Source organism: Cnephaeus nilssonii, assembly GCF_951640355.1.
Source record: "Cnephaeus nilssonii genome assembly, chromosome: X".
NCBI lineage: Eukaryota > Metazoa > Chordata > Mammalia > Chiroptera > Vespertilionidae > Cnephaeus > Cnephaeus nilssonii.
In genome coordinates this window covers 20057940-20080629 of record NC_137071.1, presented here as the reverse complement: position 1 = coordinate 20080629, position 22690 = coordinate 20057940, and the positions used below count along the sequence as shown (strand labels likewise).

Below are 22690 nucleotides of genomic sequence, written 5' to 3'. Positions count from 1 at the left end.
TGAACTCTGTAGATTCCTTCTAGGTGTACTGTTTTATACGTCCATCACTTATTTAAAATATGATTTTTAGAAACAGAGGAAGGGAGAAGGATAGAGAGATAGAAACATCAATGATGAGTGAAAATCATCAATCGGCTGCCTTCTGCATGCCCCCTACTGGGGATCAAGCCCACAACCCAGGCATAAGCCCTGACTGGGAATTGAACCTGTAACCACTTGGTTCCTGGTTTGACATTCAACTGCTAAGCTACACTGGCCAGGCCGTTACTTTCTTTTTGAAGCTGTTATAATGCATGTTTGTTCCTGTCAAAACAGAAGACCAATTTCATTTGTTCAGCCATGAAGATGAATACATGCAGCAAAAACCCAGAAAAGTCTTTCAGATAGTACTGTACAGATCATTGACAGCTCTATCAATGCTTTATTTGAAAGTGATGGCTATCTGATGTCAAGTTCCATTGATAAAGTGATTCTCCAACATTACTTTAAGAATACTTTCCTCAGGGGATGCAAAAGAACTTCAGTGACCTACAAGGAACTAAAAGAGATGAAGTTCCAACTGACAATGACACTGATGATTTTAACATTTATAATCTTTTTCTATAAAGGAAATTACAGAGAGCTCCATGCACGTGGTTTTGGTGTTTTTCTGCCCAGTGAGTTTAAACCAAATGACATTAACAAAAATAAATCTAGATGTCCCTTGTAAATATTGTAACATTCTTCTTATTTACATCTAAATAATATGTTTACGAGCACATGTGAACATTATGTATAGCCTATAATCCTACCAAGTATATTAACAAATACACCTCAGAAGCCAGAGTGCTTCCCCCAGAAGTTATACCTAAAGTGGCTTAAAGCAACAGTTTTTATTTATTTGGCATTTCTTGTCCAAGGAATACAGTGTGGGACCACTTTTCCTTTAGGAAAAAGTAGCACATACTAGTTTGAAAACAGAAAAAAAACGGCAACAAAGTGAAGCTGTTGACCGTTACTGAGACTATAAGTTGTTGAAAGTTGTCCTTCCTGCTATAAATTGCCTTCTTTCCCTCTGCTTATTATAATCTCCGTTTAATTCCCTTTGCAACAGACTAGCTTGTTTCTTCTGAAAGGTGTTTCCTCAGCTTGCTGAAAACATGTCTAACCATCTAGAAAGTTTATATGCAAGTTTGTGTGGATCTATTTCTTTCCTTCTAGCATACAGAATCATGGAAATGAGATGTTTATGTCTCATCAACCTCGAAAAGATCTGAATCTACAGTGAGGCCCAGGGTGTTCCTCAAATTTCAATTTCTTTGAAGATGTCCCCCCTGCCAATTCTAAACAAAAGTTAGGAAGAACCTGTTTCTGAGACGATAGAAAATTCCTCCTGGTCCTTAAACAATTCCTGATATTTTCATGGCATTGCCTCCTTAAAGAAGTTAAAATCAGACCACAGGGGGGTGAGGGCATGAGTGGGGGGTTGGGGGGCCATAGGGCTATAAGGACACATATGTAATACCTTCACCAATAAAAAAATAAAGAAGTTAAAATTATGTTTCAGAAATTTTATTTGGTTGTTCACTGAAGTTATGAATCAAAGTATTCATTGGATAGCAGCAATAGTCTACATATGTAACATCTGTGATGGATAGTGGGTGGAGGGGGCGGGCTATAAAGGGTCAATGGTAAAAAAGGGGGGACATATGTAATACTTTCAACAATAAATATTTTTTTAAAAAGCAAATAAACCAAAATGCAATTTGCTGGCTGTAGTATTTACACAAAGGCATTCACATATCTTTATAAGCCTTCTGATAATTCTCTATTTCAAATCTATTCCCTAAGTCCTTCATTGTTTCTTCATGCCTTCCATGAACTATTTCCTTTCTTTCCCTGGACTAAATAATTCTAGCTGTTTGTTATGTCCATTTTCTTCCTCTGCCTCAACCTCAGTTTATCAAGTGCTGAGTGCATGGACTGTGTCAGTACTTTGCTGCATAGTTTGAGCCAGATTGGTCACAAACATGAAATGGTTATGCTTCAAGCAGGTGGTTGATTCATATTTCTTGCTGTTACCCTGAAGAGTCCACTGGTTCAGGTCTCTGTGGCATTAAATCCTATTTGGTTCAGTTTAAATTTCAATCTTATATTCAGTTTGTCTTCTATTTCCAGCTCAAGCTTAAACCATGGACTAGTGACTTGCACTGGAAGGGGACAATGATCATTTTCCTCCCCATACCTCCACTGTCTTTACTTACTCCACCTGAGTTACATTAGTTTCCATTGTCCTGAGAAAAAGGAATGAAGGAAAGTGGGCAGTTGTCTCTTATTAACTAGCATTTTCATGGTGTTTAAGTATTTTATGTATCAAGGACACAAAGCATTGGCCTCTTTAAGATGCAAATCTAGGCTTTTTAAGAGGTCTTACAGAAGCTCTTCTTTCCTTCCATTTCTTTAACAAGAAAAAAAAGATTCTGTAAAAATATCTTAAAACCTCTTTGTCCTGGAATATCTTGCTCTACAAAGCAGTGTTCCTTCTTCAATGTCTACTTTACCTATGGAAACATTTTTGCTACAACAAGCATTGGGAAATACAGGCTTCCCCTTCTCTTCACTATGCCATAATTTGCAGGGTTTTTTTTTTTAAATTCCTAAGTAGGCATTGAAAGCAAATAAAGCATTCAGCTGCATAAGCAGAGTCCAAGTTGGTAATTAGATGTAAATCCCATCTGATTTTTTAAAATATATATATATATATATTTTGATTTCAGAGAGGAAGGTAGAGGGAGAGAGAGATAGAAACATCAATGATGAGAGAGAATCTTGATCAGCTGCCTCCTGCATGCCCCCACTGGGGATCAAGCCCCCAGCCTGGGAATTGAACTGTGACCTCCTGGTTCATAAGTCGACACTCAACCACTGAGCACCCCTGGCTGAGCCCCAACTGCTTTTGACTCCCAGATTCTATGAGTGCTGGTGTTGGAGTCCACTTCCAACCTTTCTGCCCCAAGAAGAAAACTACACCTTTTCATTCCTCCTTAAGGAGTAAGCAGCAGTAGCCATCATACTATCCCCCCCGGGTGGTGAATTTATCCTGACTTTTGTTTCTCTCATAAATCTTCAATGAGTTTTGGAATAAGTGGAGGTATTGGAGTCATGAAGAAGGGCCAGCTTTCCCACCTGTTTTATAAACCCTATTGAGAAAATTCTTATTATTTCCATTTCTTAGAATGAGAAGAACGTAGTACTTACTGTTTTCAGTTGAAAACTATAGCCAAAATTCTAAGATAATAGACAAATTCCAATGTATTTATGACCATAATAATTGGAGCTTCAGAATCACTAAGTTAAAAAAAAAAGAATTAGGATAGGAGGAATCAGCTAATAAAACATGTGCTTAAACCCATGAAGATTAGTCAGTCAAATTGATTATTCTTATTATTTGTTAATTGAATAAATTAAAACCTCATATTAGGTGACAAAGAAAAACTAAAAAGAAGTGGTTGCATTAATTGCCCAGCAATTGAACTTGAGATTCCAAAAAATAGAGCTCCTTGGTCAGGACAGTTTGTATGTGCAGTTAGATGTGACTGTCAAATAGTACATATTAGTGACTTCTCATGGCTCTCCATGTTAGTTTTTGAAGACTTACAGGAGTAGGATTTGATTTTAACATGTTTCTTATAGGACTCTCACACCTAGAAGAACAGTCAAGAATCTTCAATTCTTTAGAAAATCTACACTTTAGACTTCTGAGAAGCAAAATACCTCTTGAGATCCCAACCTACTAAAAAGAATAATTTCTTTGACTTAGGGGCAAAGGAAGGATAAATTTTACAATGCTAAAATTGGATCTATTGAGTAATTTAAAAAGAAAAAAGGAGATCCCTCAATGCCCAGCACATAGTAAGTAGGCAACCAAAGAATATTTATTACATAATTCTCTAAAAAACAAAGGTTTCTGAAAGATGCTAAGATGTCAGAGTGCATCTTTTTCACACTTATGCTTTTCATCTCATAAGACTCCTATTACTCTTGAATCCTTCACAAGGGGTCCACAGCAAAGAGATATCTGATATAAATCTCTTTATAAGACTTATGCCCAGTCATCAAAATTCTCTTATCCTCCTTTTTCAATAAAAAAGCAAATAGAGTAAAAAAAAAATAACACATACTCATAAAAGAAAACAACAAATAAAATGACTAAATTTCTCTTATTTCTACTTCTTTATTCCACAGCTATTGAAAAAATATTTTTATGGTTCTTAATGCTTGCCATATAATGAATTAACTTTCTTGGTACTTTTTATTTATTTTAGTAAACATTTCATAATATCTACATATATATTTGTAATTTGTGGAGTGTGTGACCAAAAGGGAAATGACAGTCAGTGTGGGATGGGAAATTTTAGACAGAAGCACGTTTCTGGCATTCTTTAACATACGCAATGTAGATTGTTTTTCTTCTTTCTTTCCTTGGCTGAAAAAAAAAAAAAATTATCCTAACATTCCACTAGATGTTTGTCTGGTTTGGTGGCAATCTCCCTGTAGTGAATGAGTGTGTTTATAGTTTAATTCTTCAAAATATTATGTGCTTAAATAAGTATTTGCTGCTGGCTACAAAGCTTAATTGTAAGGAAATTATATCTTATAATAATTTTCTCAGAAAGTCCTATTTTAATAGTTAACAAACCACATTCCTAATGAGCTTACCTATCACTTCTTCAATTAAATTAAAATTATTAATAAAAGTAATAAGGATAGTAGCGATCTAAACCTCCATTAAAAAATCATGATTTGTAAAAAGTTATTGAGATAATTAATCTAAAATTTTCTCAATTTTTAAGCCTACATCATATTTTAAGTACATTTATATTGGTTCAAATTCCTAGTTTTTATTTCACATGAAAAACGTATTCTCTCAAAAAAACCAAAAACAAAAATATTATTCTACAGTTTCTTAGACATGCTGCATTCTGAATTGTGTGTTTGTAATATTGAGGTACATGGGTTAATAATTCATTTAAAATATAGGAATGTGAGAAATAATCAATTCACTGTGATTCAAACTTTCCATTGCCAACAAGAATCATTAAACTTTTACTTTTATATTGCAGAACATTTTGAGGGGATAATAATATAGTTTAATGTATGTTGATTATTGTACTTAGTTTTCTCTGAAAACCACATATAAAGTTTTCTATGATATGTTTTTTGATCACTATTACCAGGATTCAGTTTTCTACATTTATATTTTGTTTTTAAATTCCCATATTTTAATGTATTTCTAATTATCCTCATATTTGCTGTTTCTGTCTGACTATATGCTGAACAGATTAGCTAAAGTTATGAAATAACATTTTAAAGCAACTGTTGAGCAGTACTCTGGGGCAACAACACAATTTCAATTCTTGTTCAGGATTTCCTACTAATTTCATTCAATGAGAGCACAGGTCAAGTGTGTAGAGAGTCCTAGAAAATCCACAAGCCTAGCATCCCATCAGGGTCTGCCTAATAAGATGTTTAGAAATAGAAGGCAGCTTATGCCACGACTAATTCAAATAATTCTGCAAGCTTGATTGACATCAGGTCTTTTCACTCCCTGAGATAACCAAAGAATCTGTATAAACCAGTTTCTCTGATTGACTGCCAGGCCAGGCAAAGAACCAAGCAATCTAAGGTCAATTCTGCCATCACGTCTTAGGCCATTTCATACCTTTCACCCCACAGAATCTCATGAATAGAAAAGTTAAATTTCTAAAAAATAATTTGGGGGCTAGATACGCGATTTAACATTATGCTATATTATATCCTATTCAATTGTATTACAATTCTACAGATGTGCACAAAAGGGTAGGCTCTTCTTGCCTTTAGCCAGATAAAGGACCAAATTTAAACAATGCCTGAGTAGCCAATTTCTACATGCTGTGATTGGAAGGTTTCTTCTGTCACCTGTCACAATAGTGAAATTTTATTATGAAAGACCCCTTTCTTAGAGAAACTCTGCATAGGCTATAGACATTTTCTTCTATGACACAGAGAGCTCTGATTATAGCCATGAGCAGTGTTATCTGAATTAATATGTGATGTAAATTCTAGGTGAATGTTTGACTGAAAAAATAAGAAACTATATTTGATTTACAGTAAAGGGCAATGCCTTTTTTTAATAAAGATAAGTTTGCACCAAATAATGTTCCATCCTATTCTAATACATCTAATACTAAAAAAAATAAAATAAAACAAATAAACAAATAAACAAACAAAATAAACAAACAAATAAAATAAATAAACAAATAAATAAACAAATAAACCTAGGAAGGCCTGTTTTCCAGAGGATATCTCTGAGTGCAGATGTTTTTCCCCCCTCCCAATTTTTTAAAATTTATTTTTCTGTCTTTGAATACTTGGACACTTCTTTGTTTTCCTCATTAAGAAACAACAACAATACTTGTTATATCATTCATCTAGTCATAAAACTATTGGCCTTTATTATAACTAAGAACTGTCATTGAGCAATGAACATGACAGCCATAACTGCTATACTCACTAGAGCTCATAGGCTAAAATAGAGACAGACAGTTAATGGAAAATTACGATATGGAGTGATACATGCTAAGACAGAAATACAGGTGCAAAAGAGATCATAGGGTGTCAGGGACAGCCACGTGAAAGGGGAGATGTCCATTTTTCGAAGGTCAGCCTCAAAGGATCAATGTAAATAAGCCAATAAAAGGAAGTTGGGCATGGGATTGTTCTAGGAAATGGGAACCACATGTTTAAGGCCAACTATCAATAGAGACATAATATGTACTGGGAGATAAAGAATGAACTTTTTCTATAGCTAGAGCAAGGAATAGAAGATGCCAGCAAAGACTCTGAATGGACTTTAAAGCAATATTAAGGGTATGGGTTTTACCTTTAAGAAAAACAATCACTAGAAGATTTTAAGCAGAAAGCCATAATTTCATTTTAGAAAGATCACAATATAGCTGCTTTGCAGATGGATAGTGACAGTGTAGGATGGTAGCCAAGAGGCTAGTACCAGATTTGAGGCAAAAGATGGTAATGGTTTTAAGTAAAGATAGTGGGGAGAGGGAGAAAAGGGAGGAAGCAAGAAATATTAGGAGGTAGATGAAAGAATTGGTGATTCATTGACTGATTAAATGAAAATGGTAAAGGATGTGAGAGGAAGAGGAAATATCAGAATTATGCCTAATGCAATTATGCCTAAAGCAATGATTAATTGTAAATATCTGAAATACAGGAAAATGCAGAGAAAGAGCAAGTTGGGGGTGGAAAATAAAGTAGAAGTGGACACATTGGGACCATATTTGCTTGATTTGCTCAGTTTTGGTAGCTGTGGGACATCTAAGTGGAAATGTCAAGTAAGGCAATATATATTCAAGTTTGGGAATCAAGGGGGAAATCTGGACCAGAGATGTAGAGTTGAGAGTTGTCAGCATATGAGGTGTAATTGAAACTAAGGATATGGATAGAATGAAAAGGAAGGAAAGCCTAGGACAAAATCCTGAAGATTTATAATATCATGATGTTGCTCTCCCTGCTTCGGAAGCATCATGAGACTTCAGCTCCTTTTCCTATTGATCCAGTTGCCTTTAGCCTTATTCTAATGAGTAACACTGTGTTCCAAGTAGGTTTTATTAAAAAGCATAATGACATCCCCAATATCCTTTAAGCTTAAGAGTCAACAGTCAACATTTATATTCTTTATGTCATGCCTAATATTCTTTTTTGATTGGAGTAATATTGGTTTGTAGCATTATATAAGTTTCAGGGGTGCAGCATTATAATTTGCTCACCACCAAACGTTTAGTTTCCAGCTCTCACCATGGGATTAACCCCCTTTACCAGTTTCACTCCTTTTCCCCTCTGATAACCACCAATCTGCTGTGTGCCTCTATGTGTTTTTTTTATTATTGTTTTGTTTGTTTCTGTTTTTTGTTTTTTATATTTCACATATGAGTGAAATCATATGGTAGTGTCATTTTCCATTTAACTTGTTTCACTCAACCTGATACCCTTAAAGTCTATCCATGTTGTTGCAAATGGCAGGATTTTACAATTTGTTCATTCATCCATCAATGGACACTTAGGTTGTTTACATATTTTGGCTACTGTTAATAGTACTGCAATGAACATAAGTGTGCATCTATCTTTTTGAGTTAGTATTTTTATATTCTTAAGATAAATACCCAGAGGTAGAATTTCTGGATGATATGGTAGTTTTATTTTTTTAATAGAGGAATCTCCTTACTGTTTTCCATAGTGGCTGGACAGTGAACATTCCCACCAACAATGCATGAGGGTTCCCTTTTCTGCACATTCTCACCAACACTTTTTTCTTGTCTTTTGGATTATTACCTTCTAATAAGTGTGAGCTGATATCACATTGTTGTTTTGCTTTGCATTTCCTTTATAATGAGTGATACTGGATACCTTTTCATGTGCCTGTTGGTCATGTTTATGTCTTCTTTGGAAAAATGTCTACTCAGATTCTCTGCTCATTTGAATTGTTGTTGTTTTTGAGATGTATGAGTTCTTTATATAGTTTGGATATTAACTCCTTATGGGATATATGATTTGCAAATATCTTTTCCCATTTGATAGGTTGCCTTTTCAGTCTGTTGATGGTGTCCTTTGCTGTGCAGAACCTTTTTACTTTGTTGTAGTCCCATTTGTTTGTTTATTGTTTATTTTGTTTTCCTTGCTTTTAGAGTCCAATCAAAATACCATGGCTAAGATTGATGTCAAGGAGCTTACTCCCTTTGTTTTCTTCTAAATATCTTATCATTTGAGGTTTTACAGTCAAGTTTTTAATTCATTTTGAGTTAATGTTTGCAAATGGTCTAACAGTCTTTATATAATAAAAAAGTAGGATCATTAAAAAAACCCCAATCATGGTCTGTGGGAAGGATAGTTCCACTGTGCCAAATAATCATGCCTATATATTATATAATAAGAGAAAATACTTGATCTGTTGCATTAATTAAAGAATTTTTGAAAAGTTGCCGATCCCAATTCTTACTCTCATGACTACTCTTTTAAAGGTGAACAGATCCTTGAAGGGAGACTCTGTGACATGTTCAGCATGATATTTATACTTGAAAAGTGTTAAATTATTCAAAATCATACTTATAGTAGCAATCAAGATTAATTGCAGCTATATTTGGATTACTTATTATTTGTTCTACTTTGGCAGGAACACAAATCCAATTGTACAAGCAATTTCCATGATACAAATTGTGAAAGAAAAGTAGGGGGAAAAGGAGGCCATGCAAAACTAGTTGAAATAGTATTTAAAATAAATCTTTAACCAGATGGATATCTATAATTTCCTTTTTGTAAAGGAGCTGATTCTGAACAGATTGTATATGTGTCTCACTGGTGGAAGTGGATTATCTGTCTTGAATTGGATTGTGATGACGATGACCCTATTCTAAGTAAACCAAATCCTTTGAACTATGTAATGAGGTCAGGAGGAACATTCGGCCTGAGAACAACAGATTGCAATGACTGAAATTATTTCACTAATGTTTTATCCAGCCTCTTTTCTCGATGTACATAATGTTGTGGTTTGTCCTGCAGAGATTCCTGATCCTGTAGTTGTGTGTGCTATCTCTCTTTTCTGATTGTTTATTTTTATTTTTATAAGTAGAGCTGAATGAGTGGCAGGAAGCTGCGAAATCTGTCTTACAAAAAGGTGATTGTGGAAGAGTCTAGAATCTTTATTAATTTTGCAGCAGGATTGCAGAAAAATAATGAGCAAACATTTAACTGATTCATTCTTATTTCTTCTTCAGGCCGTGAGGAGGCAAAAGTTGCTTGAACAGAGTATCCAGTCTGCCCAGGAAATTGAAAAATCCTTGCACTTAATTCAGGAGTCCCTCTCATCCATTGACAAGCAGTTGGCAGCTTATATTGCCGACAAAGTGGATGCAGCTCAAATGCCTCAGGAATCCCAGGCAAGTAGACTGGGAATGAGTTTCTGTTCTTTTGTTCTTTATTATCAGAACAAGATATTGCTGAATTTCCAACTTACATTTTATTCAATTAGTTAGTTGTACAGAAAGTTATTTAATTGAATGATTGGACTATGTGGAGGTGAAGGGAGAAAGAGAGCTCTAGATTAGCACTGTAAGATTTATTTTTGAAAATATGTAATGATAGGAATTTGAATACAGACACATACAAGACAAGGTCACTGTCACACTGAAGTCTGCTCTTTCTCAATATTTTCTGACTGGTATCCTTAAACCATGAAAAACCATAGGAATTCAAATTGTAAAGAAAATATTTTAATGGCGCTATTGAAAATGCAGGATCAAAGATTTTATCAACTCATCTTTGTTATCTTGTAATTGCAAGCCATATTAAATCTACATTTTCATACATTTAATGTGTTGTGAGGAGTTAATAAAAAGAACTTAGAGATGTGGATTTGCATTTTATTACTAATCATACTATATTTACTCACATACACACACATTCAACTGTATTCAGTCGGATGATAAAATGTGTTAAAAGTTTTTCTAGAATGAGAGTTAAAAAAGTAATGAAAATAAGTTGACTTTATACTGAGTAAATTTAGGCTACATCTAAATTAACTCACATATTGGAAAGTATTTTTAAAACTATTAGTAGCAAATTTGAGATAGGGAAAAGCTATTACTGTCTTAGAAAAAGAATGGGAACTTTTAGGGAAAAAATCTTGTTTAGTTGTAAAGGAATGGGACCCTAAGTGTTTTCTTCCATTTATATATGAATGCAGGATTTTATAAAAATTAATATAACATACTAGTTAGTTTGTAATAATATAGCATAACTTATTTGTTTGTTTAATAAAAAGTTAGAGTAATAGTATTAAATATAGACGTTCAAAATACTTGTGAATAACAACACACACATAAATTAAGAAATTCCAAATCTACTTGAACAAAGAGATTTTTGAGTACTAACAAGCTCAAATTTATTTTTCATGAATTTCTGGTTGCACCTGCATTTTCAATACAATTCTTGACTTTGAATTCTCCAAGTGGTAATATATAATATTGGTAAAAGCAACCCTCCTGAAAGCTTTTGAAATATTCTTCACCATGATTTTCGTTTAAGATGACAGCAAATGAATTGTTTTCTCAAACAGAATTATCAAGTACCCAGATTTACTTCAAGGATTGCATTTACTGAAGCTCAATTTGAAACTCCCTTGAAAGAAACAAGTAGAGAATAAAGAGGTTGTCTGTGAAATCAGAACTTAAGCACAATATGTCATACCAGGAACCCACAAAGAATTCCACCAAAATGACATTTTTCTAAGAATAAATAACGGGGGCTTATTTTAATACTTTGTATTAATAAAAAGAAGTTTCTTTGGATTTTCATAAAAGCTCATTGCTAATTAAAAGATTAGCAGCCTTAGCTTTCCCTTTTCCAAAACTGAGTACTTGCTTTAATACATAACTGAGATGCAGGACAGAATGAATAGCATTACCGTATTTGGTCATCTTCTGTATGTGCTCAGATTTCCTGTCACAAACTGGCCACATGGATTTGTGGATGTCTGACTCCACCGTGTGGTGCACTAGCAGTTTTGCTACTAAATATATATTTGTTAATGAAACCTCCTTTTGCTGCCTTTTAAGATTGTTTGAGCTTCTCAAGTGTAAAAAAAAAATTCTCAACATTAAGGAAGTGTATAAAATGTGTACAACTTTTGACAGGTAAACTCTTATAGTATATAAAAGTAGTTGTAGATCAAGGTTCTTCCTTGCATTCCATTTGCACTTATAACTCTAGGGCAGGAATGAGCTTCCCACTGCCCCCAAATGTTAGTTGATCAGTTCTCTGTCATGATTAGAGAACCAGGTCTTTTGATGTCAAATTGGATTCAAAATATTTTACTTTTTTATTTTGTGATATGAGCTTGGAGGAACAAAGTTTACTTTTTTAGACAGTAAAACTACATACTGCAAGAGTATCAGAGCATGTGTTCAACTGAATATTTTCTTTAAAATGATAACCCTTAAACCAAATCTTAGATCATATGACCACAGCATCAGCTGCCCAATGCCTGTCCATTTAAAGAGAGATTTTTTTAAATTCAAATTCAAATTTCAGATGATATCTGATTGATTCAAATAGAGGAAAACAAATAAGGAAAACTTTTCTAGTATAGAAATCTATCTTCTAGTTATAGAAATCAGAAACTTTAGAGCTATTTAAAAAGTAGTATGATTAAAATATAAAAGCTATGAGTGTTTCTTTCTTTACTCTCTTAAGTTTCCTGAAGAGCACACTAAAACACAGAGATTTTGTTTTAGCACCTATGGTCTAGAAGAAAAAAAATCCAAATATCTATGCTGCACCCCATGCCAGTCACAACAGAATCTCTGGGTAGACTCAGTCATCAGAATTTTCAAAACCTCCCCCCACCCCCACCCCCGGTTATTCTAAAGTATAGCCAATGCTAAGGGCAACTGTGGATATTACATTACTGGTAATGGTTGAATGTCTCCAGTACTTTTTTCACATCATATTTATTACCACTCTTTGATAAAGATTCTCAGCTATGGCTGTGTCAAGATTTCAATGGGAGGGAGTCCTGGTGGAAATCAAACTACTGGTGACTTTCTCTCCTACTTTAATTGTCCCCTTACTCTTATGAGAAATGGGTGAAAGTAGACAACATAGCTGAGAACTCCTGCATGAACAAATTAATTTGGACAAGTAGAATTTTCAATATGGATCTTTGAGGATGAACTCAGTTTGATTTTATTATTTTCTTTTTTCTTCCTAATTTCACATTTTATGATGTGTCTCTAAATCATTGTTGGAGTTGTCATAACTACTTAAGTGTAATGCTTAAAATTATGAAGATACATTAATTTTCACTTTTTCAATTATTTCATATTTTGAATCTCCAACATGTAAGAACAGTCCCACATGAGTACCTATTAATAATCTCCATATTATGTAAATAACCACATGAAGCATGGGGATTGCTTAACAGTTATTGCAATAGCTAAACTGTCCTTTTACTTCGGTCTGGCAGATTCTGATCCTGTCTTTTGTAATTTCATGTCCCCATAGTACAAGTATGTGTACGAGTAACAGGAAACAAATAGAGCAATTTAGGAAGAAAACACATTATCATCAAATAAGAGGGCTTCTTAATCAATGTAGAAAAGTGCTCTTATATTTTGCTCAACCAACTAAGACATGGGGTATTTCAGGTCTACCACAAACCAGATTTCCTCATTCCAGCTCTTTTTTTCATACCAATAATAATGTAGCTAAAACAGTATCAGTAGGTAGAAAAGAGGGATCTTCTCTTTTCTAAAGAAAGCTGTTAATTTAAAGTGATTGCATTAGTAGCAGATCAAAACAATTCATAATTGATGTCTTGCTGTATTTCTGGAAGCTAAATGTTATAACTCACTTTAAATATATTGGGCCATATTTTAATATAACTATTCCAAATGACCTAAGTCAATGACTTAAAAAGTAAAGACTTAAATGCATATTTTGGTCTATCAGATTCAGCTTATAATTTCATTATGGAATTAAAAAGAATTTTATTGTGTAAATAGGCACATTTGATTTTCAAATGACTCAGAACAGTCTAACTTTATAGCCTGCCTCACTGATTTATGAATTAGACAGTATAAACCCACACAGGAGAATTCATTTAGTATTTATGTGATAAAGAAATAATTTCATAACAGAAGAAGAAAATAGAGAACTGTTACAAAGATTTGGGTTCCATAGGCAGCAAAATATCAGACATCTCTCAGAGCAATATATTTATGGATACATCTCCTAGGGCAAAAGGATATAAGGGGAAAATAAACAAATGGGATGACATCAAAATAGAAAGCTTCTGCAAAGCAAATAAACAATTAACTAAATGTAAAGAGAGCCCACTGCATGAGAGAAAATATTTGCCAATGATACATCCAATAAGGAGTTAATTTCCAAAGTATATAGGGAACTCAACAACTGAACAAAAGGAAGAAAGCAATACAATTAAAAAATTGGCAAAAAGACCTAAATAGACACTTCTCCAAAGCAAAACATACAGATGGCCAATAGACATATGAAAAAATGCTTAAAGTCACCAATCATCAGATGCAAATTAAAACAACAATGAGGTATCACCTCACACCTGTCAGAATGGATGTCATCAACAATTGACAAGTGCTGGCAAGGATGTGGGAAAAAGGGAACCCTAGTACAGTGCCAGTTGGGATACAGACTGGTGTAGTCATTATGGAAAACATTGTGGAGATTCCTCAAAAAATTAACAATGGAACTCCCATTTGACCCAGTTATCCCACTACTAGGAATATGTATATCCTAAGAAACCTGAAACACCAATCAGAAAGAATGTATGTACCCCTATGTTCGGAGCAGCACAATTTACAATAGCTATGATCTAGAAACAGCCAAAGTGTTCATCAGTAGATGAGTGGATAAAAAAAGCTGTGGCACATTTACACCATGGTATACTATGCAGCAGTAAAAAAGAAGGATCTCTACCCTTTGAGATAACATGGAGGGACCTGGAGAGTATTACACTAAGCAAAATAAGCCAGTCAGAGAAAAACAAATACCACATGATCTCCCTCATAAGTGGAGACTAATGACCAAAATAAACTGGTGAACAAAATAGATCTAGAGACACAGAAGCATGGAACAGACTGTGGAACCTTAGAGGGAAGGTGGGGGTGGGTGGTTAGGAAGAGATCAACCAAAGAATTTATATGCATATATGCAAAACCTATGAACACAGACAATAGAGTAGTGAAGGCCTGGGATGGGGGATGAAAGTGGGCTAGAAGACGACAAGGGGGAAAAAGAGGACATCTATAATAAGAAAAGTGTAATATGCTAATTAGACCAGATGTCCTTCTGGATGAAGCCAGGGCTTTGAGGGAAGCCCAGGTCCTGGGTGCCAGAGGGAAGCTGATGCAGGCAGCCAGGGGAAGGAAGGCCTACTCTTGCAAGAATTTTGTGCATCAGGCCTCTAGTATATAATACTTTTAACAAAGATTTAAAACAAACAAACAAAATTTGGGTTCCAATGGTAAATTCCACAAAGCCATAGCAGAAATACTATAGTTTCTTTTACCCAGCAGTGCAGATATAATGGTAAACACAGTGCAATTCGTTTTAAGTCTTTTCTAACATTGAAATGCTACCTCTGTGTGTTACTATGTGATAGAGAAATAATTTCATAACAGAAGAAGAAAATAGAGAACTGTTACAAAGATTTGGGTTCCATAGGCAGCAAAATATCAGACATCTCTCAGAGCAATATTTTTATGGATACATCTCCTAGGGCAAAAGGATATAAGGGGAAAATAAACAAATGGGATGACATCAAAATAGAACTAATTACTCCCTTATTTAGAATGCCTATTAGTGTTATTTTGATGTTTAATAGTGTGGGAGGTAATCACAAGTAAGAGTTGCAAAAGATGCAAGAGATTATAAACATGCTACACATCATTGACTATACTTGGAAACACTGCATATTATCATGTCTTCACAGGATGTGTAATAAAGAAATGCACATCTTTCATATTATAAACTCAGAAGTGCACTTCTTAATTTTGCCATTAAATTATAGCATCCCATTGTGAAAATCTCTACAAATTCTAAATATAAAAGTGAAACTAGAAGCATCATACTGTGGTCACATTGAAGACTCTTGCCGTACTCTGAGGAGTTTGAAATTATTTAAATTCAACCCATTTTCCTTGTTTTCTCTCATTCAAATGGGTATTTATTCCTAAAAGAGGTGACAGAGAAGTTATGACTCTAAAAAGCATACCCAGATAACGCTTGTCATTGCACACCCTGTTTTTTTTAATTGTTGACAATATTATCGATATCTTCCATTCCTCCCTCCCCTTTGCCCCTCTCCACCCAGCCCCTGCCCCACCCCAGGCCTTCCCTACACTATTGTCTGTGTCTATGGGTAATGCATATATGAATATTAAATTCTTGGGATAATCTTTTCCTGTCTCCCCAACCCCACTTCCCTCTGAGATTGGTCAGTCTGTTCCATGCATCCATGTCTCTCGCCTATTTTGTTCTTGACTTTATTTTGTTCATTAGGTTCCACATATAAATGAGGACCTGTGATATTTGTCTTTCTCTGACTGGCTTATTTCCCTTAGCATAATAATCTCCAGACCCATCCATTCTACCACAAAGGGTACAGGATCCTTTTTATAGCTGCATAATATTTTATTGTGTTTATTTTCTTTTTAGCATTTATGACTATTGGAAAACTCCTTATTTTTTTCATTAGGATTTTGTTGTTTTCTCTACCAACCCCCATTACCTACACACCCAGGGTCAACTACAAGAAAGCAGGACTGCATAGCAGGTCCTCAGTAAATATTTGATTAATTCAGTCAATTCTACAAAGATTTAGTCACTAATTATGTGCCAGATAAATGTCCTAGGGACTGGTAAGGAAAAAAGTGGAAAAGCAATGCATCTTTCCATGCATTAGATAGCATAGTACAGAAAAAAAATGCAAGTGAAAGAATTGCTGGCCAACCAAGTTGAACATAAACATCAGTAACTTTTTTTTTAATGGAACTAAATAATATCATGAAAACATTTTGACATAGTGCTTTATGACACTGCCAAGTTTTGGAACTTTGAAAAGAGTTTCAAAATATTTAAGTAGTATACCATAAAATTTTTCACATGACAGGAACTGATTAATGGAAATTACATATTCCAGCCTTTCTGTGTATTACATACTTTTGATGGACTGTACCATGTGAATGATTACTGCTCACAAAGCATCCACATTATTTTATTTTATCTTTACAACAATATAATGAGGTAGATAAGTTGAATATTTTTGTGCAAGAGAGCATTTGAACAGGCTATATTAGTGATTGGGGATGGGGATGGGGAGTTACGCAAATGCACTCACGGGATCATTCAGGGGGCTTAGAAATGTTCTAAAAATCAAATCGTGGTTATGGTTGCACGACTCTAAATATTACTAAAATTCATTGAATTGTACATTCATTGAATTCTATGGTATGCAACTTATACCACAATAAAGCTGATTTTAAAAGACACTATTAATTGAGAATATTTCAAATAGTGTGTTTAAAAAAATGACTTCACCTTGCCATGAACTTTCACTCTATTTTATTTTATTTTTTACATGCAGGAAAGGGTGAAATGTGAGGAATTTTGTTAAATAACCTGGAATTAACTTAAATTATGATTATTTATCAATAACTATAATGGTGTTCAGTATAAAAGCCTATCTTAATGCTTCAATTGTTCATACTCTAATACATTTAATGGATTTCACTTCTAAAATATTTTTACTGATGGTGGTACTTTAACTTAGTTCTTCTTTCTCCACATTGATAATTATCTCTCTATAAAGAAAAAATTAACCTACAGCTTCCATAGTACCCCAATATTTCTATACAGATATCCAAATTTACCCCCAAAGTTTTGTCTCTTCACTTACCTAATTTGGAAAGTAACCATAATTTGAAAATGCACTTTTATAAAGGCCTATTCTATTATCATCACTTTTATCATTATTATAACTAAGAAGAATATAATTTCTCAGCTGTATTACAATGATTAATAATTCCACACAATGTTTACTTTCAAATTTATAAGTGTCTGTCATCAAGTTTTCTTCCAAAAATGAACATGTTTTATGAACCTTCTGGAAAATTATGGTCAACCTTGGGTGTTTTTTTTTTCAGGCTTAAAAGTTTAACCCAGACTTAATACACCACAGAATCTTGTTTTTCCAGAAATCTGGTAATATACCACAGAACTCATATGTCAAGGAAAAATATTTGGTAAACACTAAAATAGAATATTTCCTTCATATCACTCATACCCCCAGAATGGAAGAAGATAGCGATCAGTTAATTTCTTAAAGTTCCTAAAATGATGCTCCACTAAAGTACTTATGACTGTACTAAGTCGATAGGTAAATTTATTTTAGCGATATTAAATGTTTGCCATTCTGCCCTGGCCAGTGTGACTTGGTTGGTTGGGTGTCGGCCAGAGCACTGAAAGGTTGCTGTTTCAATTCTTGTAAGGGCCCCTGCCTAGGTTGCTGGTTCCATTCACAGTGAGGGGCATGCAGAAGGCAGCTGATAAATGTTAGACTCTTGAATCAAGGTTTCTCTCTCCGCTCTCTCTTTAGAAATTAATAAACTATTCTTTAAAAAATTAAAATAAATAAAATGTCATTGCATAATTTTTCACAATTACACACACACACACACACACACACACACACACACACACACACACATATATATATATATATATATATATATATATATATATATATATATATATAATTGAGGGTTCCAATATTCCTCACTTACCTGAAATACACTGTGGTCAGGTGGTTAAATTATAACAAGCTCTTTCCGTGATAAATATTTCCGATAAAAGTAAAAACTGCTTTATCTGATAAAACTTAATTTTAGATACTAAAATGACACTTTCTAATTCATCCAATCAACTTATAGGACTTTTATTTTTTACAAACAGTAATAAAAAGCTGTGTGAATTTCTTCTTACTTTTTTTGCTTACTAAGTTATTACAAAGTATAATAAAGTTATCTGCCCATGAGCATTATTACATTTTAATGTTCTTCATATTTTAAAAGTACAAAATTTTCAAGATATTTTAGTATATTTTCTTCCTTTAATTTTGTGAGTATATGTTTTATGTGGACATTTTTCCTTCTCAAGGATGCAAGTTCACAATTGCTAATGTTTAAAAATGACTAATCTAACAGTGTTACATTTCTCTACTAATAGTCTTAATATGACATCTAATACTTTTCCTTTTGAAACATTTTAGTTATTTTCTCTGGAATCATTTTATTCGACATCACAAAAGCTCTAATAATTATTTTATATAAAGTCTCCTTTATTCCATTAAACACTTTAGACAGCTACAGCTTAATTTTGCTTGCCATTTTCTGTCATTAATTTGATATATGAGAATGTCTGATGAGGTAAATCCTGATAAAACGCACTGCTCTTGGCTCAGTTAATTGTAAAGTGCTCTATTGGAAATGTCATTAATGTTTGATTGATTTTTAGTTCTATAATTCGCCCTTTTCAATTTTTAATGGAAAAAATGGTTATTTCTATTTCCATTGTTGTTTCCTACTTTTAATAGATAGTGCTAGTTAAGAACATAATTACTGTATTGTCAAATGACTTTTTTTGGTAATGGCATGATAATATAATTTAATTTATATTTTTTTCACTTTCATGGAAAAAAAATCTAGTGATCCTGAAAGGTATAAGAATGAGAACGCCTATTAGAGCACACATAGGTGTTCAAAATCAGCAACCCCTGAGTTGCTAGGTCATTTCATTTTATTTCTCTTGGAAATTACTCATTTTATTTGAAGCCAAGCTGATAATTTCACCAGGTCAATTGTTTATTTTCTTTGAACACTTATGCTGGTAGATGTATATTTTAGGTGAAATACAACTCAAATTGTATAGCCTTATTTAGATCTTTAGCAGATCTTATTGGTAGCCAAATGTGGAAATAATTTTCCTTTAGTTTAAATCTTCCATTCTCAATGTTTTCTTCTACAATATAATATTTTTTCATTGTCCGTTCATAATGTCAGTAAAGATTATGGAATGTTTGTCTTTTTTTAGTAGAGGAATTTTAAAATAAGAGAACATCCATTCTGCCTGCAAGTTTCCAAAATACTCCATTTTAAAACAAATAATATTTATCTTGTAAGTCTACCCTAAAGTCATTAGCATTTTAATTGTGTCCAGAATAATATTTGATTAGGTTAAATAAAAGTAGGTGTTAAACAATATCTTAAATACAAATTAAAAATGTATTATCAGTTGAAAGTAAGAATTGAGGCATTAATTTGTAAAGGTGCTTACTAAATGTAAGTGTGATGCATGAAGTATAACTTCCCAAAGTAGAATTGATTGGAATTATATATCAATTTTATAACTTTAATAATGAATTGGATTGCTTTTCCTGAATATATTCATTAAGTATAATTAGAAGTATAAGGTTTAATTTGAGTAAAGAACTACATCCCTCTTGGATATCACAATGTATATAAATATATAAAACATTCTGAGGAGTTCTGTGTTACAGACACATGTTTATCCTTAGTTCCTAAAATATGTTTTGCCATTGGGCTCTTTTCATGTATAATGTACTTAATTTATGAATAAATTTGGATCTCTAATCATATTGGAACGGTAGTACAAATATGAGAATTTTTCTAGAAATGTTGTCTATAAATTAAGCTAAAATCTCAGTTTTATATGATATTCAACCATCACTTATTTTCAATTTTAATGGATTTAGTAGTGATGACACTTTAAGAGCACAGACGTTTTCAAGAGTCTATCTAACTACTTGATATACTAGTAACTGTGAATATCTCAGAGTCCATGAAATCCTTTGCATTGAGTTCCAAATTGCCAAACTTTCCTTTCACACGTTATGTGGTTCTTTTTATCCTCTGGTGACAGATAAAAGTTCAGTTTTTGCTTGTGTGTTGTAAGTCATTATTGTTTCCATTGCTTATGAGCCATAATAACAGAATGGCTTATTTGTAAAATTGTGGAATTTATTATCAGAAGATCTGTTTCAATGATCACTTAAATTATTTTAGCTTTGTTTTATAATGCCAAGCAACAAGAGGCAGCTTTGGGGAGGGGGTAATCTTTAAGAAAAAACTATATAAAATAGAAAATTAGATGCTACTTTACAGAAGAGTCTTTGGCAAGTGAAGGGCCCTGAAACTTAAGGCTCAATAATTTCACACTAATTCCTCTTTTAGAAAGTAATTCTTACTCTCCCCACACTTAATCTTTCCTTCCATGAAAGGAAGTACACACACACTACATGCTGGAAATCCAGTCTTTGCTAGCATGGTTTACAGCCTGGCATGAGATCCCATTTTCTTATTCCCTACCCATTAAAACTCCTTCTCAGCCATATGCAATTTAAACTATGCCAACTTCTTAAAATTTTACAAGATCCTATAGTAGAAATGAATTTTCCCTTCTCTTTTATTGCAGAGCATGAGGTTTTCTATTGCACATTTCTGCTTTGTGATTTACTTATATCTTTATGTTCTGTCTTCCTAGAACAAAAGTGTCTTAAAAATAGGGACACTACTTTTGTTCTCACTATGTGGAATTGAGTAGTAGATGCAGAACTTGTTTCATGAATCAAATTAATAAACTAAATACAGTTAATATGCAAATAATATTTTAAATGTTTTGTCTGATAAATGTCCATTTGGGGATGCTTTTATTTGTTAATCATAATTTAAAAAATAATAAAAAACATAATTTAAGAGGTAATATAGTTGGGCATTGAGTTTGCTATTTGCTAGGTATATTACCTTGGACAAGTCATTATCTCTACCCTCATTTATAATGAGGATGATAAATAGTTTGACCAGGTGGTTAAATAAATTTATGTGAACCACTGGTACATAAGCTCATGCAAACATCTGTTTGGGTGATGAGGATAATGATGATTTCCTTCAGAGCTCTTCTCTTTTCCCTCTAGTGTAAAAGGTTGAATGAATACCATTTTCTTCTCTACTCAACTACTTGAGTGTCGACCAGATGAGAGAGTGTTAAAACCATGTTGACTGATACTGTTACAGATGTATTATTTGGTCCTTCTGCTCTTTCTGACTGTCTTTTACAGCTTACCTTCATCAGTTTATTTTACCAGTTTCCACTATGGGTATTCAAGTTTGATCAGTTTCTAACTCCTCCTTGACTCTCCCCTTTTTTACCAAGGCTCTTCTCCTTATAAACAAATCATAAATAATGACACTGACAATTTATGACTACATATTTGTGCAAACAACTTGAATAGGCATTTTCACATATGCAATCACATCTAATCTCTTTAACAAAAGTGCTATAGCTGTCTACTCACAGACATGATAATTTTTCCAGATATATTGCCTAAAAATTGTGATAATGCTTCATTGTTGGCTTGTCATGATCATCTTCAGTTTAGAGATGAGAAAATTGAGGTTCAAAAAGGTTTGGTGCTTCCTCTGCAGGAAGTTAATAAGTATCTATCAGACAAAAAGCAAAACCCATTGTGGCATTAACTTCCCTTTACTATTTCCATAGTTTCCCTGAAATTTAACTGAAAAAATGGCATAGACTGAATGAGTACAGATCACTATTAAGAAATGTTGTCCACATGCAATTTCCTTATTATATCTTATCCTTGTCACAGTTAGGTTTTTTATAAAAGTTAACATGTTGTCTTTGTTCAGATGTGAGTGTTGATTCAATGATAAAAAAATATCAGTTTTACATATTGGACATAGATATTCCCTACTGAAAATGATATCTGAAATAGCTTGTTCATTATCACTAATTCAAAAGAATAATATATATTTTATAATAACCCATTAGTAGAGAAATAAGTCATTTGATTTTTGATAACTTCTTGGCAAGTAAAAAAAACTCTATATATTATCATTTTATTATTTTTAATTTTTTAAAATATATTTTTGTTCAGAGAGGAAAGGAGAGGGATAGGGAGATAGAAACATCATTGATGAGAGAGAATCATTGATCGGCTGCCTCCTTCACACCACACACTGGGGATTGAACC

The 22690-nt window shown here is 33.4% G+C and overlaps 1 protein-coding gene across 2 annotated transcripts in view; it reads left to right on the top strand.

The window, feature by feature from the left end:
* The window catches only part of DMD (dystrophin), a 2362317-nt gene that overhangs the window by 881634 nt on the left and 1457993 nt on the right, over positions 1–22690 (top strand). For both annotated transcript variants that reach the window (XM_079764882.1, XM_079764883.1), the window contains exon 30: positions 9807–9968. In XM_079764882.1, the coding sequence (XP_079621008.1) occupies positions 9807–9968 (162 nt within the window). The remainder of the gene's footprint in view (positions 1–9806; positions 9969–22690) is intronic.